The sequence below is a fragment of the Sapajus apella genome, unplaced genomic scaffold, assembly GCF_009761245.1.
Source record: "Sapajus apella isolate SASKATOON/1434 unplaced genomic scaffold, GSC_monkey_1.0 scaffold24, whole genome shotgun sequence".
NCBI lineage: Eukaryota > Metazoa > Chordata > Mammalia > Primates > Cebidae > Sapajus > Sapajus apella.
This window is the reverse complement of record NW_022436964.1, coordinates 9,030,714-9,050,687: the sequence shown is the minus strand read 5'-3', so window position 1 is coordinate 9,050,687 and position 19,974 is coordinate 9,030,714. Positions and strand designations below refer to the sequence as shown.

At 39.8% G+C, this 19,974-nt stretch overlaps 1 protein-coding gene across 7 annotated transcripts in view; it reads left to right on the top strand.

The window, feature by feature from the left end:
* PCSK5 (proprotein convertase subtilisin/kexin type 5) overlaps positions 1 to 19,974 on the top strand; it is a 463,699-nt gene that overhangs the window by 200,635 nt on the left and 243,090 nt on the right. For all 7 annotated transcript variants that reach the window (XR_004272619.1, XR_004272620.1, XM_032290888.1 and 4 more), the window contains exon 9: positions 10,667 to 10,767. Coding sequence is in view for 5 of the 7 variants with exons in the window: in XM_032290888.1 (XP_032146779.1) it covers positions 10,667 to 10,767 (101 nt within the window). In the remaining 2 variants the exon portion in view is untranslated. The remainder of the gene's footprint in view (positions 1 to 10,666; positions 10,768 to 19,974) is intronic.

Here is a 19,974-nt window from a genome sequence, read left to right as displayed (position 1 = left end):
ACCATAAATAGATACAAGTAATACATGGTAATCGAAAATTAGATTAGCTGATAATACAAGAAGGTGTAAACATTACTAACTGAAAATACTTGTCCGGTCATCACATTGCAACATTTAATGTGGCCTTAGACGTGATTAAGCTTCAGTCATTGAGGATATATGATTGGTTCACGTTCACATTGTGAGTTAGTGACAGAGAAGAGACTGGAGTCTATGCCTGACTCAGCCCTGTGCTCCTTAGTGCTTTGGTTTCTAAGTGCGAAAAACAAAAGTGCATAAGGAAACTCAGAATTTCATCGAAACTATGCTTAGTTAACATGAACTAAACCTCTATAAAAGTTGTGTTTCTTCTTCTTTTTTTTTTTTTTTGAGACAAAGTCTAACTATCGCCCAGGCTGGAGTGCAGTGGCGCAATCTCAGCTCACTGCAACCTCCACCTCGTGGATTCAAGCGGTTCTCCTGCCTCAGCCTCCCAAGTAGCTGGGATCATAGGCATGCACTACCGTGCCCAGCTAATTTTTGTATTTTAGTAGAGTCAGGGTTTCACCACATTGGCCAGGCCATTCTGAAACTACTGACCTCAAGTGATCTACCCGCCTCAGTCTGCCAAAGTGCTGGGATTACAGACATGCACCACTGCACTTGGCTAAGGCGTGTTTCTTTTTCTTTTCTTTTTTTTTGAGATGGAGTCTCACTCTGTTGCCAGGCTGGAGTGCAGTGGTGTGATCTCAGCTTACTGTAACCTCCACCTGGGTTTTAAGGGATTATCCTGCCTCAGCCTCCCAAGTAACTGGGAATATAGGTGCATGCCACCATGCCCAGCTCATTTTTGTATTTTTAGTAGAGGCAGCGTTTCACCATGTTGTTCAGGCTGGTCTCGATCTCTTGCCCTCCTCAGCCTCCCAAAGGTGCATTTCTCATAGGCAGCACAAAATGTGTTCGATGGAGAAGCACAGAAGTTGTAGGGGATCCCCCGTTTACCAACGTATCCTGCACTTTAGGCAAACAACCAGTGTGATTAAGAGTTCATGTGGCAGGCTCAGCCTGCATGAGTTTCCTTCACTTGTGAGCTATTTGCTAGTTGAGTAATTTTGGACAAATTAATCTGTCTCAACATACTTATATATGCAAAGAGGGCATTTAGTAGCACATAGTTCATGGAGTGATTACAGAATAATGAGGAAGACAGTAAAAAGTGCTTAGCACCGTGCCTGCGCCTTCAGTGCTTAGGATAGCTCTAGCCTTTTGGGGGTTGTCCAGCACTGTGCTGCTGTTTATCAATTTCAAACACCTTTGTACTGTGTTCTTTTTCCTGATGATGATTTTGTAAACTGTCTCAGGATTTGTCTTTTGAAGGTAGAGCTAAGCTAAAAAGCTGACACTTTTTAACATTTAGCTAAGACCCTGCTTTTGGCTCTAACAGATCTATGCAAGTTGGGGTCACTCTGTTGGTGCCACATCTGCCTTTCCCGCAGTCTATAGGGGATAGGACTGTATCTCCTTTGTGCAAGTCTTAATCCACATCCATTATGTTCCTCTTGATTCTTGGTTGTTCTATGATTTTTATGTTTGATTTTTCACCTTCTGTTTACTACCTTCTTTAGTTACATTTTATAGATTGATTTGGGTAAAAATTGTCTCCCTGTATCCATGTCCCGTCTTTCCCTAATGGCTCCACAACATCTGGGTTTAAATATATGCACCCAATTCCACTTCTTAGTACTTTCATCATTCATCAGTAAGCATAACTCCAAAGCACTAAGTAAAATATAAAAGGTGAAAATGCGGAGATGAGCTTTGCCTTTGAAGTTTCTGGCTTTCTTAACTGGAAAGTGATGCCCCAGTGAAATTTTGCCTTCATTAAAGAAATACTATAATCTAGAAATCTCTCTTTGCTTTTAAATAAGAAGACCTTGTGTCTTCTAACTCATGGTCAACGTCCACTAGTATGGAGTGACATCCATCAGTCCTGCATCGTGAAGTTCCTGATGAAAACTGTGGAGTAAGGGTTCTCATCTTTTACCTCTAGCATCTGAAATCATCATAAGTCAAACTCACTATTGCCTCAAACTAATTGTGCCCATTGAGTCAGTCCTGTTATTCTCTATGGGGTGATTGCTGTGGGGAGGGTATTGTTAACTTTTATAAATGCCTTCTGTAAGAGAAGCACATAGTCTCACGGTAAAAAGGTTGTCTTGGTCCAGATGATAGAACACCTTGTGTACAGAAGGCCTGCAAAATCATTGCTGTGAGTTTTACTCTCTCAACTTACCCCTCCTGGGCCCTTCATTGTGATTTGCTATGGTTGTGTGGTTGCTGCTGTGACTCCCGTGGCAGGCATGTCATTTAGGATTCTCCCATGGGTGGACAAATCGATGCATTCTGTGGGCAGGGAGAGAGCTTACTAGGGAAAGTGGACACCGTGACTAAATGTCAGCATCCTTCATGAGGCCACATACTTTTCCCCAGTTTTTGCTTGTGATATCAAAGCCTTCACTGACTCACTCCATATATTTAACTTATATCTTTTTCCTCCTTTTTGTTTAATGCCTTTCTTCTGTTTTTGTGAGATTATGTTAGCAAATTTTCACTAGCTCTTAGATTCCCTTATTTTGCCTGAATCTCCGAGAAGAAATTTGGAAGCTGTTTATATTAGTCTCTAGCTTCAGAGAGACCACTCAGTGGATAAACAACCCTCATGGAGTCTTGATTGCCTCATCTGTAAAATGGAGATAATACCAGCACTGACCTCAGAGATTTCCATGAAGATAATAAAATACCGAGTTAAGGTACCTGGAGCCTGGTACACAGGAGCAGCTCAGTGCATGGCCAGTGGCATTGTTGCCTAAGCTCCTGTCGCTTTCTGCATCCTGGGAGGTTAGGGCATTTTTCCAGCTGCTATTAAGAGAGGTATTTGTCATACCTCAGTTTTTCCAACCTATAAAACACTGCGATCTGTTTCACCCATCCCGTAAAGAAAGACACTCTGATTGGGAACGTCTTAACAGTTTGAACATGATGGAGCTGACAGCAACATCAGCCTTTCATGGTCCAGCTGACCCCTTTTCCTTCTAGATATCGGAATAACAATCCTGTGTTGCGCCTGGGACCTTTCCTTCACCAGGCTTTGAACCCAAACGGCTTTTGTCCCTCAGTGATGCCCGCATCCTGTTAGTGGTGTATATGATTGAGTGTTAACAGGAATGGTAGAGCCTGTCTTTCTACTAGGCCCCCTTCCCTGAGGCACTCATTTCCTTTTGTCACCAGCAGCCTCTCCAGAAGAGCACTGTTGTCATTCTTCATTCATAGAGCACCTTTGTGATTTGAACCAAGACAGTTGCTGAGGAGAGAGGAAAAAAAATCTCCACCCTGCTTCTGGGAGAGCATTTTTGTGAAATAAATTTTACTTGTTCTGTAAAAAATGACTTTTCATGATAAGCAAGCAGGAAAACCTTGCCCTGGGTTTCAAAACATAAGGAAGTCCCTGTCCTTTGGTTTCCTGCTGTTACTGCTAGCACAGTTGTGGACCTTGGTGTTGCATTCATGCTTTAGTAGATGTGGATCGGCCTTATATCTTATTATAGCAAAGGAAGCATTCACAGTATAGAGATTGCAATGAAAGCAGCTCTCTCATAAGCCAAATAGAAATCATTTAAAATGGCTATTTTAAAGTCATATAATGAAAGAATGTTTTTATTAACGTAATTGTTCACATTTTATTACGTGTCTTGCAAGTAATACATTTATATATTAACATGTTGAAAATATCACATTTTTTGTCCCCTCTTTTGTGTCTGACACTGTGCTATGCACGTCAAATGCAACATCTCATTGTATTCTTGGGAAACCCTATGCAGAAAGATCATGGTGCTCCTACTTTACAGACAAGAAAACTAAAGCTTGAAAAGTTAAAACCAACAAGCAAACAAAAACCACAGCTAGTAAATCATAGAGCTTGGATTCCAGTCAAAGTCAGGACGGATCCCCAAACTCATCTGGTAACCAGTGTGCTGTTCTGCCCTGATACATCTTAGGGACATCCAGTATGGGGCTATATGAAAGAACAGTGCTTTTCTTACCTGTTCCGTGTTCTCTTCAGAGTCATAAAGAAGCATTTAGAATATATACGCTTCCATTGTTTTTCACTATTTAGTCTACTCATTTTGAATTTCATTCCTTTTTCATACTCCCTCAGACAGTTGAACCTCTTGCAAAAAACTAAAGCTGAGTTGCTAGTTACTGTGGCAGCAGCATTAGTGCTGAGCCCCCAAGGTCATGGCTTTTGTCTGATTTTTCAAATCAGAGCTCTCTGAAGTGCAGAGTGCCCTCTGTTAGAACACTCTGCTACCAAATATCACTTCATTGATGTCTCCCCTCAAATTCCACCTCAAAGAGGATGTTCTTCATCACCTTTTCTAAAATAGGGGCACACCCCTCCACCACTCTCTACCCCTTTACCCAATTCAGTTATTTCTAGTGCGCTTATAGCTACTTCACATGGTAGTACATATTTTCTTGTTTACTGTCTGTTTTTTCATGCTACAATGGAAACTACTTGAGGATGAAGACTGTGTTTTGTTCCTTTCCAGAGCCTGAGCTCAATAAATATTCATGTATAAATGACTAGCAAACATCTGGAGGGATGGAGGCTTCACAAGTTGTTTATATAGCTACAGAAGACAGGGAGCTGCTCTGTGTCTTTCAGAGAAACTTCTTCTGTTGGTAGGTTGGTAAAAGTCAAACGTTATTTGACAGGACATTTAGCATAGAAAATTGCCAGCAGGAATCCTGCTACATGATAAAGCTGTTCATATAACCTGTTTTTTGTGTCAAAAAGCCTAAAAGATCCTGTCTATACCCCTCACCCGCTCCAGACATTTCTCTCAAGTTCTGTTTTATAAATAAGGCTCCCCCTTCCCTCCAGTCCCTCCCATCATTAAATTATCTCTTTCTTTGGGGATTTTTCAGACTTTGACATTTTCCCCCCTAGTAATTTATCTTAGTGATTGGGACATAGGGTCTATCACATTCCTCCTGGGAGGGGTTCTCAGAGTCAAAGTTGGGAGAATACATGTTTTGCTTATCCCTCTCCTGATGTCATTTTATTTATTTGTGTTCAAAACAGAGTTGCTGCCGCCTGGGGTATCTCAGAGTTGGCCTGAACAACAAATTCTACGCGGGGGAATTATCTTACTGCTTATAATGCTTCTAAGCAGAGCCCTACATTTTCTTTTGCAGAAATATTCTGCTCTCTCCTCTCTCTCCTCTTCTACCACCCGATTCATTTTTCAAATGCATTCACCATTTGTGCTGGGTTCCTCTCTCTCATCTCTCCATTTCTTCTTTTGACTTAGAAAATGCCATTATTTTTCATGAGTCAGAGTCTAGCGAATCCAGATGTGTTTAGTTTGTTTGGAAGTTTGACACATGTTCTCTTGAGAATGTTAAAAAGCGAAAAGGAAACGTTGCTTCTGAAAAGGTCTCATTTTAACAGCCTGAGGGGAGCCTCCACGCGTTCTTGCTGACTTGGGCCCGGCCACCAGGCATTTCCGCCATTGTTGTTGCCTTTGCTTTCGTGAATGACTATACTTTGTAACTCAGCCTTTTTTTTTTTTTTTTTTTTTTACTGCTATTTTGGGATTTGATATCTTTACCACTTACCAGCCCTTTTGTAGCTGTTTGCCCTTTGGCAAGTTACTTAACCCCTCTGAGCCTCCATTTCCTTAGCTAATAAATAATAAAATATCTTCCTTGCAGTGCTACTGTGGGTTTATGTATCATTTTATACACACACACAAATACCTCTTGGGCATTGCCTCACTCATTGCAAGTTGCTCATTGTGGTAGTTTTAGAAGAAGCAGCGAAGCTGGTGGTAGCTGGTGATAGATAAAGCATCCCTAACATAGAAATCCAAAATCTGTAGTACTCCAATGAGCATTTTCTTTTGAGTGTCATTTTGGCATCCCAAAAGTTTGAGATTTTGGAGCATTTCAAGTTTTCAGATTAGAGATGCTGAACTGGTATAATGCAGATATTCCAAAATCTCCCAAAATTTAAAATCTAAATTGGGGCTGAAACACTTTTGCTCCTAAGCATTTTGGGTGAAGGATACTAAACCTGTAGTATTTGTGAGAATGTTAGCTGTACTTTAAACCCTGGATTGTATGTACATGTATACACACACAGTTTTTGTAGGTTGACTACAAATTTCTGCAGGCTTTGTTTGGATGGTGGTAGAAGAAGTGACCTTGAGTGTTTCCTAATGAATGAAAGAGTTGAAGTATAGAATGAAATGAATATAAAGGAGCTTGATTTTAGGGATTCACCTTAGCAAATAAATATTGTGCCTCTTGGTACATGGAACTGAACGGAACAATATGGAGATACCCAGGTGATATAAGATGGGATTCTTCTTTAGTAATAGTAACCCCCATTTGTAAGCAAAATCTTCTATTTGTACTTCACATTTACAGATTATTTTAGCAACACGGGAGTGGGATTTCATATGGACTTGTCAGTCGTGATTGAATTTTACCCCAGTCTTTGTGGCTTCTGTGGACACAAAAAGCTTTCTTTAGTCTTTAGTTCTTTTTTATTTTACTGAGCTTAATAAATCAGCTTCTTCTATTTTAGTCATTGACACATTTAAGATTTAGTTTCTGCCCTTCTCCCCCATAGCTGTGTCTGAAACAGCTTTCCTGGCACAATTGTAGTTCAAATCAAAATCAACACCAGAAACAAATTCAACCTAACAGACAAGTAAAATCATTTCATGTTTTAAAAATATCTGTTCAGTTGCTCTTTTAGCAGATATGAGACAATATGACACCTTCAAAGTGAAACAGATCACTAGATATCAAGGAGAGAGAAAAGCTCTTGACTGTGGGGCTGCCGTAAAAGCTTGTCACTTATGGCCAAAGTCAACCTGAACTGAGATTCCCTGGAGAATTACATCAACAGGCTAAAATCAAAGGTCCAATCAGAACAAGTAATGAAATATGAAATATTAGGAAATAATTGCTTAGGATGAGAAAAAGTGATGGTTCATCTTAGTGGAGGCTGTCTAAACCTGAACAATACCCGCTCCTTCTCACCAAAGGAAGACGATATCCCTAACATAGTGGAGTCCAAAAAACCATCTGCTACTGATCCTGAGAGATGCTGAAAATCTAATTTGCTGATCAGGACAGCTTTGATCTGGCTCAGGGCCTGATGTCTTCCAGTTTCCATCACTCTGATGGGCACAAATAATATTTTCTTGAGCAATCTGAGAAGTTCTTTGGAGAAAAATTCTGTTTCTGATTTGTGTAGTGAATTGGGAGAATTTGGAGCCTGTGCCATCAGGATTTAGACCAAATTCTGAGTTATTCTTTAAAATGGAATGTAAAGTGAAAGTGCTTGCATGTAGAATCTCTGTACTCCCTGCCCCACGTAGTGGGCCGACCATTGAGTGCAACTTGCCTTTAAATTACACAGTCAGATCCTATATTCATGTGTTGTGATTAATGGGGAGATTCCATCTGGTTCCAGTTTGCATAACATCATTTTTCTTCAAGATTGCCTGCTCTTTGGTGGTCTTTGCCTTTTATTTCTAAAGATAGACACAAAAACTCCAATTCTGTGGCTTCTCTTAATGACGAAAACCCTTCCCTAGATCTTTCCAGTAATTTACACCTAAATATTGCCACCTCTGATAGTAACTTCCTCTTGAAATGACCCAGCTGGAATTTCCATTTCAAGCAGGATGAGAAGGGAGTGGGGATGTTTTTGTTTCTTTTCTCCCCATTCCTTTTAACTTAAAGGGGTAACTCTTTCCCTCACGTTTCTCCTCCACCCCATCCAGCCCTACTCACCAGTCTCAAGTTTCGTTTAAAGTGATTGAAAAAAATTATAACACAATGGGGATTTGGAATTACACAGACTTGCCTATATTAATAGCATTTATTGGTATTTATATATAAATGTACTAAGTAGCTTTATATTAAAGCATATGATGTATGCACAGATACCTTGTCACTATACAGACGGAGCATATTCCTTTTGCAAATGCAAGATCATAAAACTTTGCTTGTTCACATTTGAGGTTGGCTGAAGGTGGTTATTTATTAGACTCAAAAATGCTGCATACACTTGGAGTGTTTATTCTGGATTTGTTTCTGTGCATTAAAAGTGTCTGGTGCAGCTGAAGAATAAGCAAGGAGAGCCAAGTGGGAAAACATCATGAAAAACCTTGAATCCAGGCACCAGTCATTGAAAAAAAACAAAACTCGGACAAAGGAATGTGACCATGGGGTGAAGTAAAATAGGAATAATGCAGGAAAGGTCATCTCAAAGCAGATCTGGACGCCTGGAAACAAGCTGCTTTGGGTGTGTTCATGCATTGACTTAGGGACCAGGGCTTTGGAAAATCAGGCTGCAAAATCACCCATAATTTCAATTAAGGCAGCAATCGCTTTTAACAATCCACAATTCCTCCTCTGGAATTATCGATTTGAAAGAGAAGAAAACAGGATCTCAGATTTCTGCACACCCATGTGCATTTTCAGCCTTATTCACAATAGCTGAACAACCCACGTGTCCATCAACAGATAAATGGATAAAGAAAAATGTGGCATAATGGAATATATTCAGCCTGATAAAAGAAGGAAATCCCATCATATGCTACAACATGTATAAACCTTGAGGACATTATGCTACGTAAGATAACCTTATTATGAAAAGACAAATACTGTAGATTCCACTTACATGAGGTATGTAGAGGAATCACACACATAGCAATAGAAAGAAGAATGGTGGTTGCCAGGAGGTATGCGGAGGGAGAATGAGGAATTGTTCAGTGGGTACAGAGTTTGAGTTCTGCAAAATGAAAAAGCTTAGTGATACTGTGCAAGCTTGTACATACGGTTAACAACATTGTACACATAAAAGTTGTTCAGAGAGTAAATTTATATGTTTTTTTAACACAATAAAAAAATGCCTTTTTAAAGTCAACAATGAAAAGTCCAGACAGTTTCTTCACATAGAAGTAGGTGGGGCCCTATTTACCCAAACATTCTGCAAGCATCAGATGGGGAGGTTCAGTAGATTGCTTCAGGGTTCCTGCACACCATTCATTCATTCAGGAAAATGTTGTGAAAGGTTTCACCCCTTCCCCCACCACCATATCTATGTAACTCTATAGATCTTTGTTCACTCTTTCACTTCTTTTATATCAGCACCCACACCTATCTAGTACAGATAATCTGATAACGTTAGTATAGTCAAACGGAACAAAGAAAGGATAGTAAGAACTTAGGGTCTCATGTGAAACTAAATCAGCCAGAATGCCTATCGAGATCCATGAGAGGAGTCCACTTAGACATCTTTGTGTGACATAGAATAAACTTCTAAAGTTCATCTCTAAGGATCTATATAGCACTTTGTTCCTGTGAAGATCAAATTTCTTTCCAAACCAAATGTAACTAATTTTCACGCTCCTCTTGAAGGACACACTTTGAAGGACAGGGCTTTTTTTTTTTTCTCCAACCGCCTGGATCCCCCTTCACCTTCCTGCTGACCTTTCATGACAGTTTTCTTATAAGTAATATACTTGCCTTGATGTATATTGATCTCATTATATATAGCTAATGGTCATCCAGTAACTTCAGTGAGACCACTAACTCCTCTCACAGCCTCTGCACTCCCCCAGAGGTGATGCTATCCCCAAGGGGGCAAAAGTGGATTCTTGTCCAAGAGGGAGGATTTTAAAAATCTTAGAGCTATTATCATGGTTTCTAGAATCTTGTTTTATAGTATTTAGGGAGAATTTTAATTTAATGTATTTTTTTCCTTAGTTAGAAAAATAATGAAACAAAGGCTGAGAAACATTGCCTTTGCTGGATGGTAATATTATTCCATCACAGCTGAAGTGGACTGGATTTAAGCCAAGAGGATTCAAATGACCTAGTTCTCACATTATGATTAAAAATAAAATGGAGAAATAACGAATCTTCTCTAACATCCAAGCGTACACTTAGCGCTGTAATTGCATATCAAGTACGCTGGCTTCAGCCTGATTTTTCGTATCCATGTTATGTCTTTGAGGAAGTCTTGGTTCATCCATGTGACATTTCTATTGATTCTAGAAACAGGTCCACAACCAAAGGTTCTTTCTATGGCAGAGCATACTTTTGGCTTGAAATCTGTGGTTCCCCAAGGTAACAGTGCTGGGCTGCAGGGACTGTGTACTTCTATTCCACATGTTACCCAATGCCTGCTCAGTGTCTGGATTTAATGCAGTGCGTTTGATTATTTTTAAATATTGGGGCAAAGAAAGAACTTCAGTTTTAACCAGAACTGGCACTAGGGAGAAGCAAGCAAGCTGCTTCCAGAGCAGAATTTAAAGAGGTATTTGCACAGTCTTTCTGTTTTCATCCATAGGCTAACCCTGGTTTTGACCCTGGTTTTAACAGTAATGGAGTTTGGTTTCCAAACCCTTCCCTTTTCAGAGTTGATCTACGCAGGCAATCCTTTGGAAGTGATATGATTTACAGGAGTGTAGGAACAAGGAATTTAAAACAAATAATTAACATATATGTCCATTGCATTTTTATGAGTATATTTCTTTCTGCTTGCAGGTGACTCATCTTGGCCTCAGGGATCTAAACTTTTCACTTTGTCTTCCAGATCACTACAGATCTGAGGCAGCGCTGCACAGACAACCACACTGGGACGTCAGCCTCAGCCCCCATGGCTGCAGGCATCATTGCACTGGCACTGGAAGCCAAGTAAGCCTTGATCTCTATATGTCTTCACTGGTGACAACCCCTGATCTCAGGGAAAATATACCCCTTCCCTTGTATATGGCCCCTAGCATGACAACCTAGAGTATAATCTTCCCAGTCCCACCTTTAAAACTTCAAAGATTTGGGCTTAAAAAAAAAAAAATCCCTTATGTTAAGAAGATGATAAGGTTTTGGTTTTACATGCTTAAAAAAATCATACTGTATAATGACTTGGTTATGGAGTCATAGTGCACACATGCCACATGGCTCCAACACTCTTGCCTTGTTGAGGTTTTTATTCTAGTCTGGGAATGTTCCTGAGGGTCCCAGAGAGGTCAGGCCTGCCCATTTCTGGTCCCTTTCTCTGAAGCACGACTAGGCAGCTCAGATTCCACGACAGTAGTACAGTCACAGACTGGCTCTGCAGAATAAAATATGCCAGGGACAAGGACCACCCACTTATCTCCAATCCTGTTTAATACAGTCAAATTCTAAGTCAAAAAGATGACTGTGAAAGACCCTGTCAGGCTACTTCTAAATAGTTCCCCATCTCTTTTTTCTCGAAAAACAAATAGGTAAATTTGTCTTAACTTTTTGAAAACCTAATAATATAGATCTAAAATCCCTTGTCCTCAATTTTAAAATCCAAAATGCCAGGAAAACTCAATGTTCTTTTGCAAATTTAACACTAGAATTCATTTTTTGGCAAAGTTTGCCATAAACTCACTTGAGGCTATTTATAATATTTATAAAATTCATTGTGAGATATTCATGTATTTGATTGTGAGGTGCTGGTCCAGACCTTGCTGGAGATTTTGTGTCATATATGTTATGGGTACCAGCTCTGAAAAAATTTTGAATTCCAAACATGTCTTGTCCAATTTTAGAATAGGGATTGAAGGCCTATTCTCGGAGGCTCTCCCTGCAGGAGGGTCACAAGAGAAAGGAACTGAACTAATGACACAAGCGGTTTTCTAAAAAGAGCCTTGCACCTCCGCCCTAGGGAGGAAGGGAAAGGCCCATTCATCTGGCTGCACCCTGATGTAGAGCAATAACCAGTGACAGGGATGGAATAAAAGGATAATGAAGAGGCTCAGAGGTTGCAGTGAGAACCGTGCTAGTTCATTCTCAGGATGCAGGTAGTTTCCCAGCGTTCACAGCTGCCCTCTGTAAGACGGTGAGCCTATGTTAAGGCAGTTGGACCTGAATATAACATGGATACAGTAAATTGCTAAGTCATGTGTTGAATTGAAACTGGGCGAAGGACGCGGGGCCTCTGGATATGGTGCCCTGTCTCTTGATGACTTCTTGCCCAAGTCTTGACATTGAGAGACATCCAAGCCCCCGTGAACATTTGAATTTCTTTCTTTTTGACAAGGTTAAATATGAAGTCATTTTCAACATAGTACATCTTTTAAGGTGTTAAAAATTGGTGTTTAGCAAGGAACTGGCACTTATCCTATTAAATTCTCACTTCGCAGCTTTTCATAAAGTGTTCTGGCAGCAGAAGTCTCAATTAAATGTCTGTGTTTTTAATTTGGTGAACTCTACCCAGGATTTTTAGAAAATATATTGTTTTAATTATGAAATTGTAGATTGTTTCTCTGGAATATGTTTCTGTCCACAAAATATTAAAGGAAAAATCATCAGGAATTCCTCTACCGTGCTTCCCCACAAAGCTATCTCAAACTAAAACTTGGCAACCTGATACTGTAACTGTTGCTACATAGAATTAGGTGATACTCAGTTCTTGAGATATTACTAAAACACTATTATTTTTTTAAAAGCAGTTCTTTTAATCACGATTTAAACTGAAATGCAAAAATCTTGCTCTATGCATCAAATAGCCTGAGATAAGATCACTTTGGACTGCATAACACATTGAAAGACTACAATTTTTTTCTTTTCATTTTGAGCATTTTTAAAGATCTATTTTTGCCAAAACTGTGATGAGTAGAAGGAAGTTCCTAACATACAGGCTACCTGGAAAATCCACTGTTTTAAGATGTTGACAGTCTCTCCAACTGTGGGTACAAAATGGTAAACTATCTGATAAACTCAGGAAGAACAGACCTCTTTTTGGTAACTCCATTGGTTTGTTGTACAGGCCAGTCTTTGCCGGTAAATAAAGCTGAAAATTCTGGGAAGAGATCTGAGAATCAAAAGCATCAGCAAGCATCGGTTTCCAGCTTAGTGTGAAACGTATCTAAAACCAAGAAACTGCAGATAGGAGCTCTAATAACTCTCCAGTGCATAAAGGCTGCAATTGCTCTAAAGCTAAGCCTAATCCTTGTAAATGTGCATCGCTCATTTACTCAGCCTCACCCCTTGCAATCTCCTCTTACACTGTTAATTCTCAACAGCACTTGAACATTAGTAGTTTTAAGATTCAGCCTTTACTATCACAAGTTAAGGAGCCAGATCTAGAACGTAGTCTCTTTTAAGAGGAGCGGAGAGAAAGCCACAGCTCTAGGTTGAGTTATGACTCAGGACACTGCCTTACTCACTGGATATGCGTAACCAGTCAGGGTTCATTCAATAACTGGATAGGCTGAGCCTTCAGATGAAAAGCTGCAACAATCCGCCAGTCCCTATATAAGTGCATGTCCTAGCTATCCCTGTACTATCAGGAGAAATTTATTGTTTCTCTGAATATCATTAGATTACTGTATTTACTCAGTCATGGGAACATTAGAGAAAACTAGATCCTAAGCTTTTCTCCAGCCTGCTTTCCCTACATTCCAGATATCTACCTGCATGGTAGATATCTGAGATCATGGGTAGGACTGTGGTTCCTTCTGTGATGCTGCTTCTACCATTGGCCTCTCTGCCACTTGAAAACCTTCCCAGGAAACTAAGAGAAAAGAAAACGAATACACCCCATAGTCCTAGCTACTCAGGAGGCTGAGGCAGGCGGATCCCTTGAGCCCAGGAGTTCAAGGCTGCAGTGAGTTACGATCACACCATTACAGTCCAGCCTGGGCAACAGAATGAGACCTTATCTCAGAAAAAAGGTTGTGGGGGATAAATAAAAATAAGTGAAATGACGCACAAAACATAGAAACAGATAAAGTATCCAGATCTCTTATCCAAATGTGACTAGTTTGATCATGAATAACTTTCCTATGGCCAGGCGTAGTGGCTCACACCTGTAATCCCAACACTTTGAGAGACTGAGGCAGGCAGATCACCTGAGGTCAGAAGTTTAAGAGCAGCCTGGCCAACATGGCAAAACTCCATCTCTGTTAAACACACGAACATGAGCCGGGCATGGTGACACGCGCTCATAGTCCCAGCTACTCAGAAAACTGAGGCGGGAGAATTGCTTGAACCTGGGGGACAGAGGTTGCACTGAACTGAGATCATGCTGCTATACCCCAGCCTGAGCACCACAGCAAGACTCTGTCTCAAAAAAAAAAAAAAGAAAAAGAAATAACTTTGCTGTAACAGCTAGTAGGACCCTCAGGCCATCCTTTGCCTACAGGATACATAAGAACGTGTGTTACAACAAATTCCACTCTACTGTGCTCCCAGATACTGGAATGGAATGAAATTATTCTGCTCCCAAGACTACAAGAATTCTCTGTTCCTCTGAAAATCTTCCTTTTTTTTTAACCTTTTTTTCATGGGTTTGAGTCTCTTTGGTTTGGGTTGTGTTGAGCTCTACAGCCACTTTGAGAGTGTCTCATCATGAGTCTTGCCTTTCTGATAAAGTAGGAGATTGCCTCCTTGTTTTCAAAGATGCTTCTAAAAATTATGGACAATTTCAGAATGAGAGAAAATACTGTAGTCTTAAAAGAGAGGGGGGAAAAAAACTTTCTGTGTTGTGGTACCTCAGAACGTTCTTGTTAGTTCAGAAGGTTTAATAGTATTTTGATTTTTTTTTTAATTTTGTGGATTTTTTTTTATTGTACTTATTGTTCTTTGGGCTCTGGAGTACATGTGCACATCTTGCATCCTACAGGATTGTTGCATTGGTACATACATGCCATCGTGGTTTGCTGTCTCTATTCCCCACCCCCCGTTGTTACATCAGGCATTTTTCCCGGTGTTACCTCTTCCCATCCTCCCCATCCCCTGCTGTCCCTACCCCTCCCCTCCCCTCCACCCCCCACCTCGCCCAGCGAGTGTCATTCCCCTATGCCCAAGTGTTCTCATAGTTCATTGCCCACCTATGAGTGAAAACATGCAGTGTTTGATTTTCTGTTCTTGTGTCAGCTTGCTGAGAATCATGGTTTCTAGATTCATCCATGTCTCTACAAAAAACACGAACTCATCATTTTTTATGGCTGCATAATATTCCATGGTGTATATGAGCCACATTTTCTTTGTCTAGTATATCATTGATGGGCATTTGGGTTGGTTACAGGTCTTTGCTATCATAAACAGCACCTCAACAAACATACATGTGCATGTGTCTTTATCATAGAATGATTTATAATCCTTTGGGTATATACCCAGTAATGGGATTACTGGGTCAAATGGAATTTCTATTTCTAGATCCTTGAGGAATCGCCACACTGTCTTCCATAATGGTTGAACTAATTTACACTCCCACCGACAGTGTAAAAGTGTTCCTATTTCTCCACATCCTCTCCAGCATCTGTTGTCTCCAGATTTTTTAATGATCACCATTCTAACTGGCATGAGATGGTATCTCAATGTGGTTTTGATTTGCATTTCTCTAATGACAAATTATGATGAGCATTTTTTCATATGTTTGTTGGCTGCATATTTGTCTTCTTTTGAAATGTGTCTGCTCGTATCCTTTACCTGCTTTTGAATGGGTTTTTTTTTTCTTATAAGTCTACTTTAGTTCTTTGTAGATTCTGGATATTAGATTAGTCCTTTGTCAGATGGGTAGATTGCAAAAACTTTTTCACATTCTGTTGGTTGCCGGTTCACTCTAACGATTGTTTCTTTTGTGTGCAGAAGCTTTTAAGTTTAATTAGATCCCTTTTGTCTATTTTGACTTTTGTTGCCAGTGCTTTTGTGGTTTCAGTCATGAAGTCCTTGCCTGTGCCTGTCCTGAATGGTGTTGCCTAGGTTTTCTTCTAGGTTTTTATGATGTTACTTCTTATGTTTAAATCTTTAATCCATCTGGAGTTAATTTTTGTATAAGGTGTAGGAAGGGGTCCAATTTCAGCTTTCTGCATATGGCTAGCCAGTTTCCACAACACTGTTTTTTATTAAACAGGGAATCCTTTTCCCTATTGCTTGTTTTTGTCAGGTTTGTCAAAGATCAGATGGTTGTAGATGTGTGGCTTTGTTTCCGAGGCCTCCGTTCCATTCCATTGGTCTATATCTCTGTTTTGTACCAGTACCATGCTTTTTTGATTACTGTAGCCATGTAGTACAATTTGAAGTCAGGTAGTGTGATGCCTCCAGCTTTGTTCTTTTTGCTTAGGATTGTCTTGGCTATGCATGCTCTCTTTTGGTTCCATATGAAGTTTAAAGTGGATTTTTTTTGGTTCTGTGAAGAAGGTCAGTGGTAGCTTGATGGGGATAGCATTGAATCTATAAATTACTTTGGGCAGTATGGCCATTTTCACAGTATTGATTCTTCCTAACCATGAGCATGGAATGTTTTTCCATCTGTTTGTGTCCTCTCTCATTTCCTTGAGCAGTGGTTTATAGTTCTTCTTGAAGAGATCTTTTACATCCTTTGTTAGTTGCATTCCTAGATATTTTATTCTCTTTGTAGCAGTTGTGAATGGGAGTTCACTTATGATTTGGCTCTCTGTGTGTCTGTTATTGGTGTATAGGAATGCTTTTGATTTCTGCACATTGATTTTGTATCCTGAGCTTTGCCGAAGCTGCTTACCAGCTTAAGGAGGTTTTGGGCTGAGATGATGGGGTCTTCTAAATATACAATCATTATCATCTGCAAATAGGGACAATTTGACTTCTACTTTTCCTAAGTAAATGCCCTTTATTTCTTTTTCTTGCCTAATTGCTCTATCTAAAACTTCCAATACTATATTGAATAGGAGTGGTGAGAGAAGGCATCCTTGTCTAATGCCAGTTTTTAAAGGGAATGCTTCTAGTTTTTGCCATTCAGTATGATATTGGCTGTGGGTTTGTCGTAAATAGCTTTTATTATTTTGAGATACGTTCCATTGATACTTAGTTTATTGAGAGGTTTTAGTATAAAGGGCTGTTGAATTTTGTCGAAGGCATTTTTCTGCATCTATTGAGATGATCATGTGGTTTTTGTCTTTGGTTCTGTTTATGTGGTGGATTACGTTTATAGATCTGTATTGTTGAACCCATCTTGCATCCCTGGGATGAAGCCTACTTGATTGTGGTGGATAAGCTTTCTGATATGCTGTTGGATTTGATTTGCCAGTATTTTATTGAAGATCTTTGCATCCATGTTCATCATGGATATTGGCCTATAGTTTTCTTTTTTAGTTGTGTCTCTGCCCAGTTTTGCTATTAGGATGATGTTGATCTCATAGAAAGAGTTCGGGAGGATTCCCTCTTTTTGTTTTGTTTGGAATAGTTTCAGCAGGTGTGGTACCACCTCCTCTTTGTACATTTGGTAGAATTCGGCTGTGAATCCATCTGGACCTGGACGTTTTTTGGTCAGTAGGCTATTAATTGCTGCCTCAACTTCAGACCTTGTTATTGGTCTATTCAGGATTTTAACTTCTTCCTGGCTTAGTCTTGGGAGTGTGCAAGTGTCCAGGAATTTATTCATTTCTTCCAGATTTACTGGTTTATGCGCATAGAGCTGTTTGTAGTAACTGCTGATGGTAGTTTGTATTTCCGAGGAGTCAGTGGTGATCTCCCCTTTATCATTTTTTGTTGCATCTATTTGATTCTTCTCTCTTTTCTTTTTTATTAATCTGGCTCACTGTCTATTTTGTTGATCTTTTCAAAAAACCAGCTCCTGGATTTATTGATTTTTTTGAAGAGTTTTTTTGTGTCTCTATCTCCTTCAGTTCTTCTCTGATCTTAGTTCTTTCTTGTCTTCTGCGTGCTTTTGAGTTTTTTCATCTTGCTCCTCTAGCTCTTTCACTTTTGATGATAAGGTGTCAATTTTAGATCTGTTCTTGTTCTCATGTGGGCATTTATTGCTATAAATTTCCCTCCAGACACTGCTTTAAGTGTGTCCCATAGATTCTGGTACGTTGTGTCTTCATTCTCATTGGTTTCCAAGAACATTTTTATTTCTGCCTTCATTTCATTGTTTATCCATGCATTATTCAGGAGCAGGCTGTTCGGTTTCCCTATGATTGTGCAGTTTTGAGTGCTTTTCTTAATCCTGAGTTCTAATTTGATTGCACTGTGGTCTGAGAGACTGTTATGATTTCCATTCTTTTGCATTTACTGAGGAGTGATTTACTTCCAATTATGTGGTCAATTTTAGAGTAAGTGTGATGTGGTGCTGAGAAGAATGTCTATTCTGTGGATTTGGTGTGGAGTGTCCTGTAATGTCTATTAGGCCTGCTTGGTCTGTATCTGCGTTCAAGTCCTGGATATCCTTGTTGACTTTCTGTCTCATTGGTCTGTCCAATATTATCAGTGGAGTGTTAAAGTCTCCCACTATTGTTGTGCAGGAGTCTAAGTCTCTTTGTAGATCTTTAACAACTTGCTTTATGTATCTGGGTGCTCCTGCATGGGGTGCATATATATTTAGGATACTTAGCTCTTCTTGCTGCATTGATCCATTTACCATTACGTAAATTTCCTTCTTTGTCTCTTTTGATCTTTGTTTGTTTAAAGTCCATTTTATCAGAGACTAGGATTACAACTCCTGCTTTTTTTTTCTCTCCATTTGCTTGGTAAGTCTTTTTCCATGCCTTAATTTTGAGTCTATGAGAGTCTTTGCACATGAGATGGGTCTCCTGAATACAGCACACTGATGGGTCTTGACCTTTTATCCAGTTTTCCAGTCTGTGTGTTTTGATTGGGGCATTTAGGCCATTTACATTTAAGGTTAATATTGTTATGTTTGAATTTGATCCTGCCATTTTGTTACTGGCTGGTTGTTTTGCCCATTAGTTGACACGGTTTCTTTAGTGTGTCACTGTTCTTTACCATTTGGTACGTTTTTGCAGTGGCTGGTATTGGTTGTTCCTTTCCATGTTTAGTACTTCCTTCAGGAGCTCATGTGAAGGGAGATCTTGTAGCAACAAAATCTCTCAGCAGTTGCTTGTCTGTAAAGGATTTTATTTCTCCTTCATTTGTGAAGCTTAGTTTGGCCAGATATGCAATTCTGGGTTGAAAGTTCTTTTCTTTAAGGATGTCAAATATTGGTCCGCACTCTCTTTGGCTTGTAGGATTTCTGCTGAGAGATCTGCTGTGACTCCACCTTTCTCTCTGACTGGCCTTAGGATTTTTTCCATCATTTCAACCCTGGTGAATCTAATGATTATGTGCCTTGGGGCTGCTTTTCTTGAGGAATATCTTTGTGGTGTTCTCTGTGTTTCCTGTATTTGAATGTTGGCCTGCATTGTTAGGTTGGGGAAGTTCTCTTGGATAATATCCTGAAGAGTGTTTTCCAACTTGGATTCATTCTCCCTGTCACATTCAGGTATGCCAATCAAGTGTAGATTAGGTCTTTTCACATAATCCCATAGTTCTTGGAGGCTTTGTTCATTTATTTTCACTCTTTTTTCTTTAATGCTATCTTCTCATTTTATTTGCTTGATTCGATCTTCTATCTCTGATATCCTTTCTTCTGCTTGATCGATTCAGCTGTTGAAAGTTGTGTATGCCTCATGAGGTTCTCGTGCTGTGTTTTTCAGCTCCATCAAGTCATTTATTTTCTTTTTTAAGCTACTTAATTCTAGTTAGCATGTTGTCTAACCTTTTTTCAAGGTTCTCAGTTTCTTTGCATTGGGTTGGAACGTGGTCTTTTAACTCAGAGAAGTTTGTTATTACCGACCTTCTGAAACCTGCTTCTGTCAGTTCATCAAACTCATTTTCTGTCTTGTTTTGTTCCCTGGATGGTGAGAAGTTGTGATTCCTGGGAGGGGAAGAGGTGTTCTGGTCTTTGATGGTTTCATCCTTTTTGTGCTGGTTTCTTCTCATCTTCGTGGATTTATCTCCCTTTGATCTTTGAAGTTGGTGATGTTGGGAGGAATCTCTGATTGGGCATCCTTTCTGTTGCTGTTGGAGCTATATCTTTTTTTTGCCCATAGAGGTGCTGCTGGGCTGCCTCAGATTCAACCAGGTTGCTGCATGGGTGGTCTTCCCCTG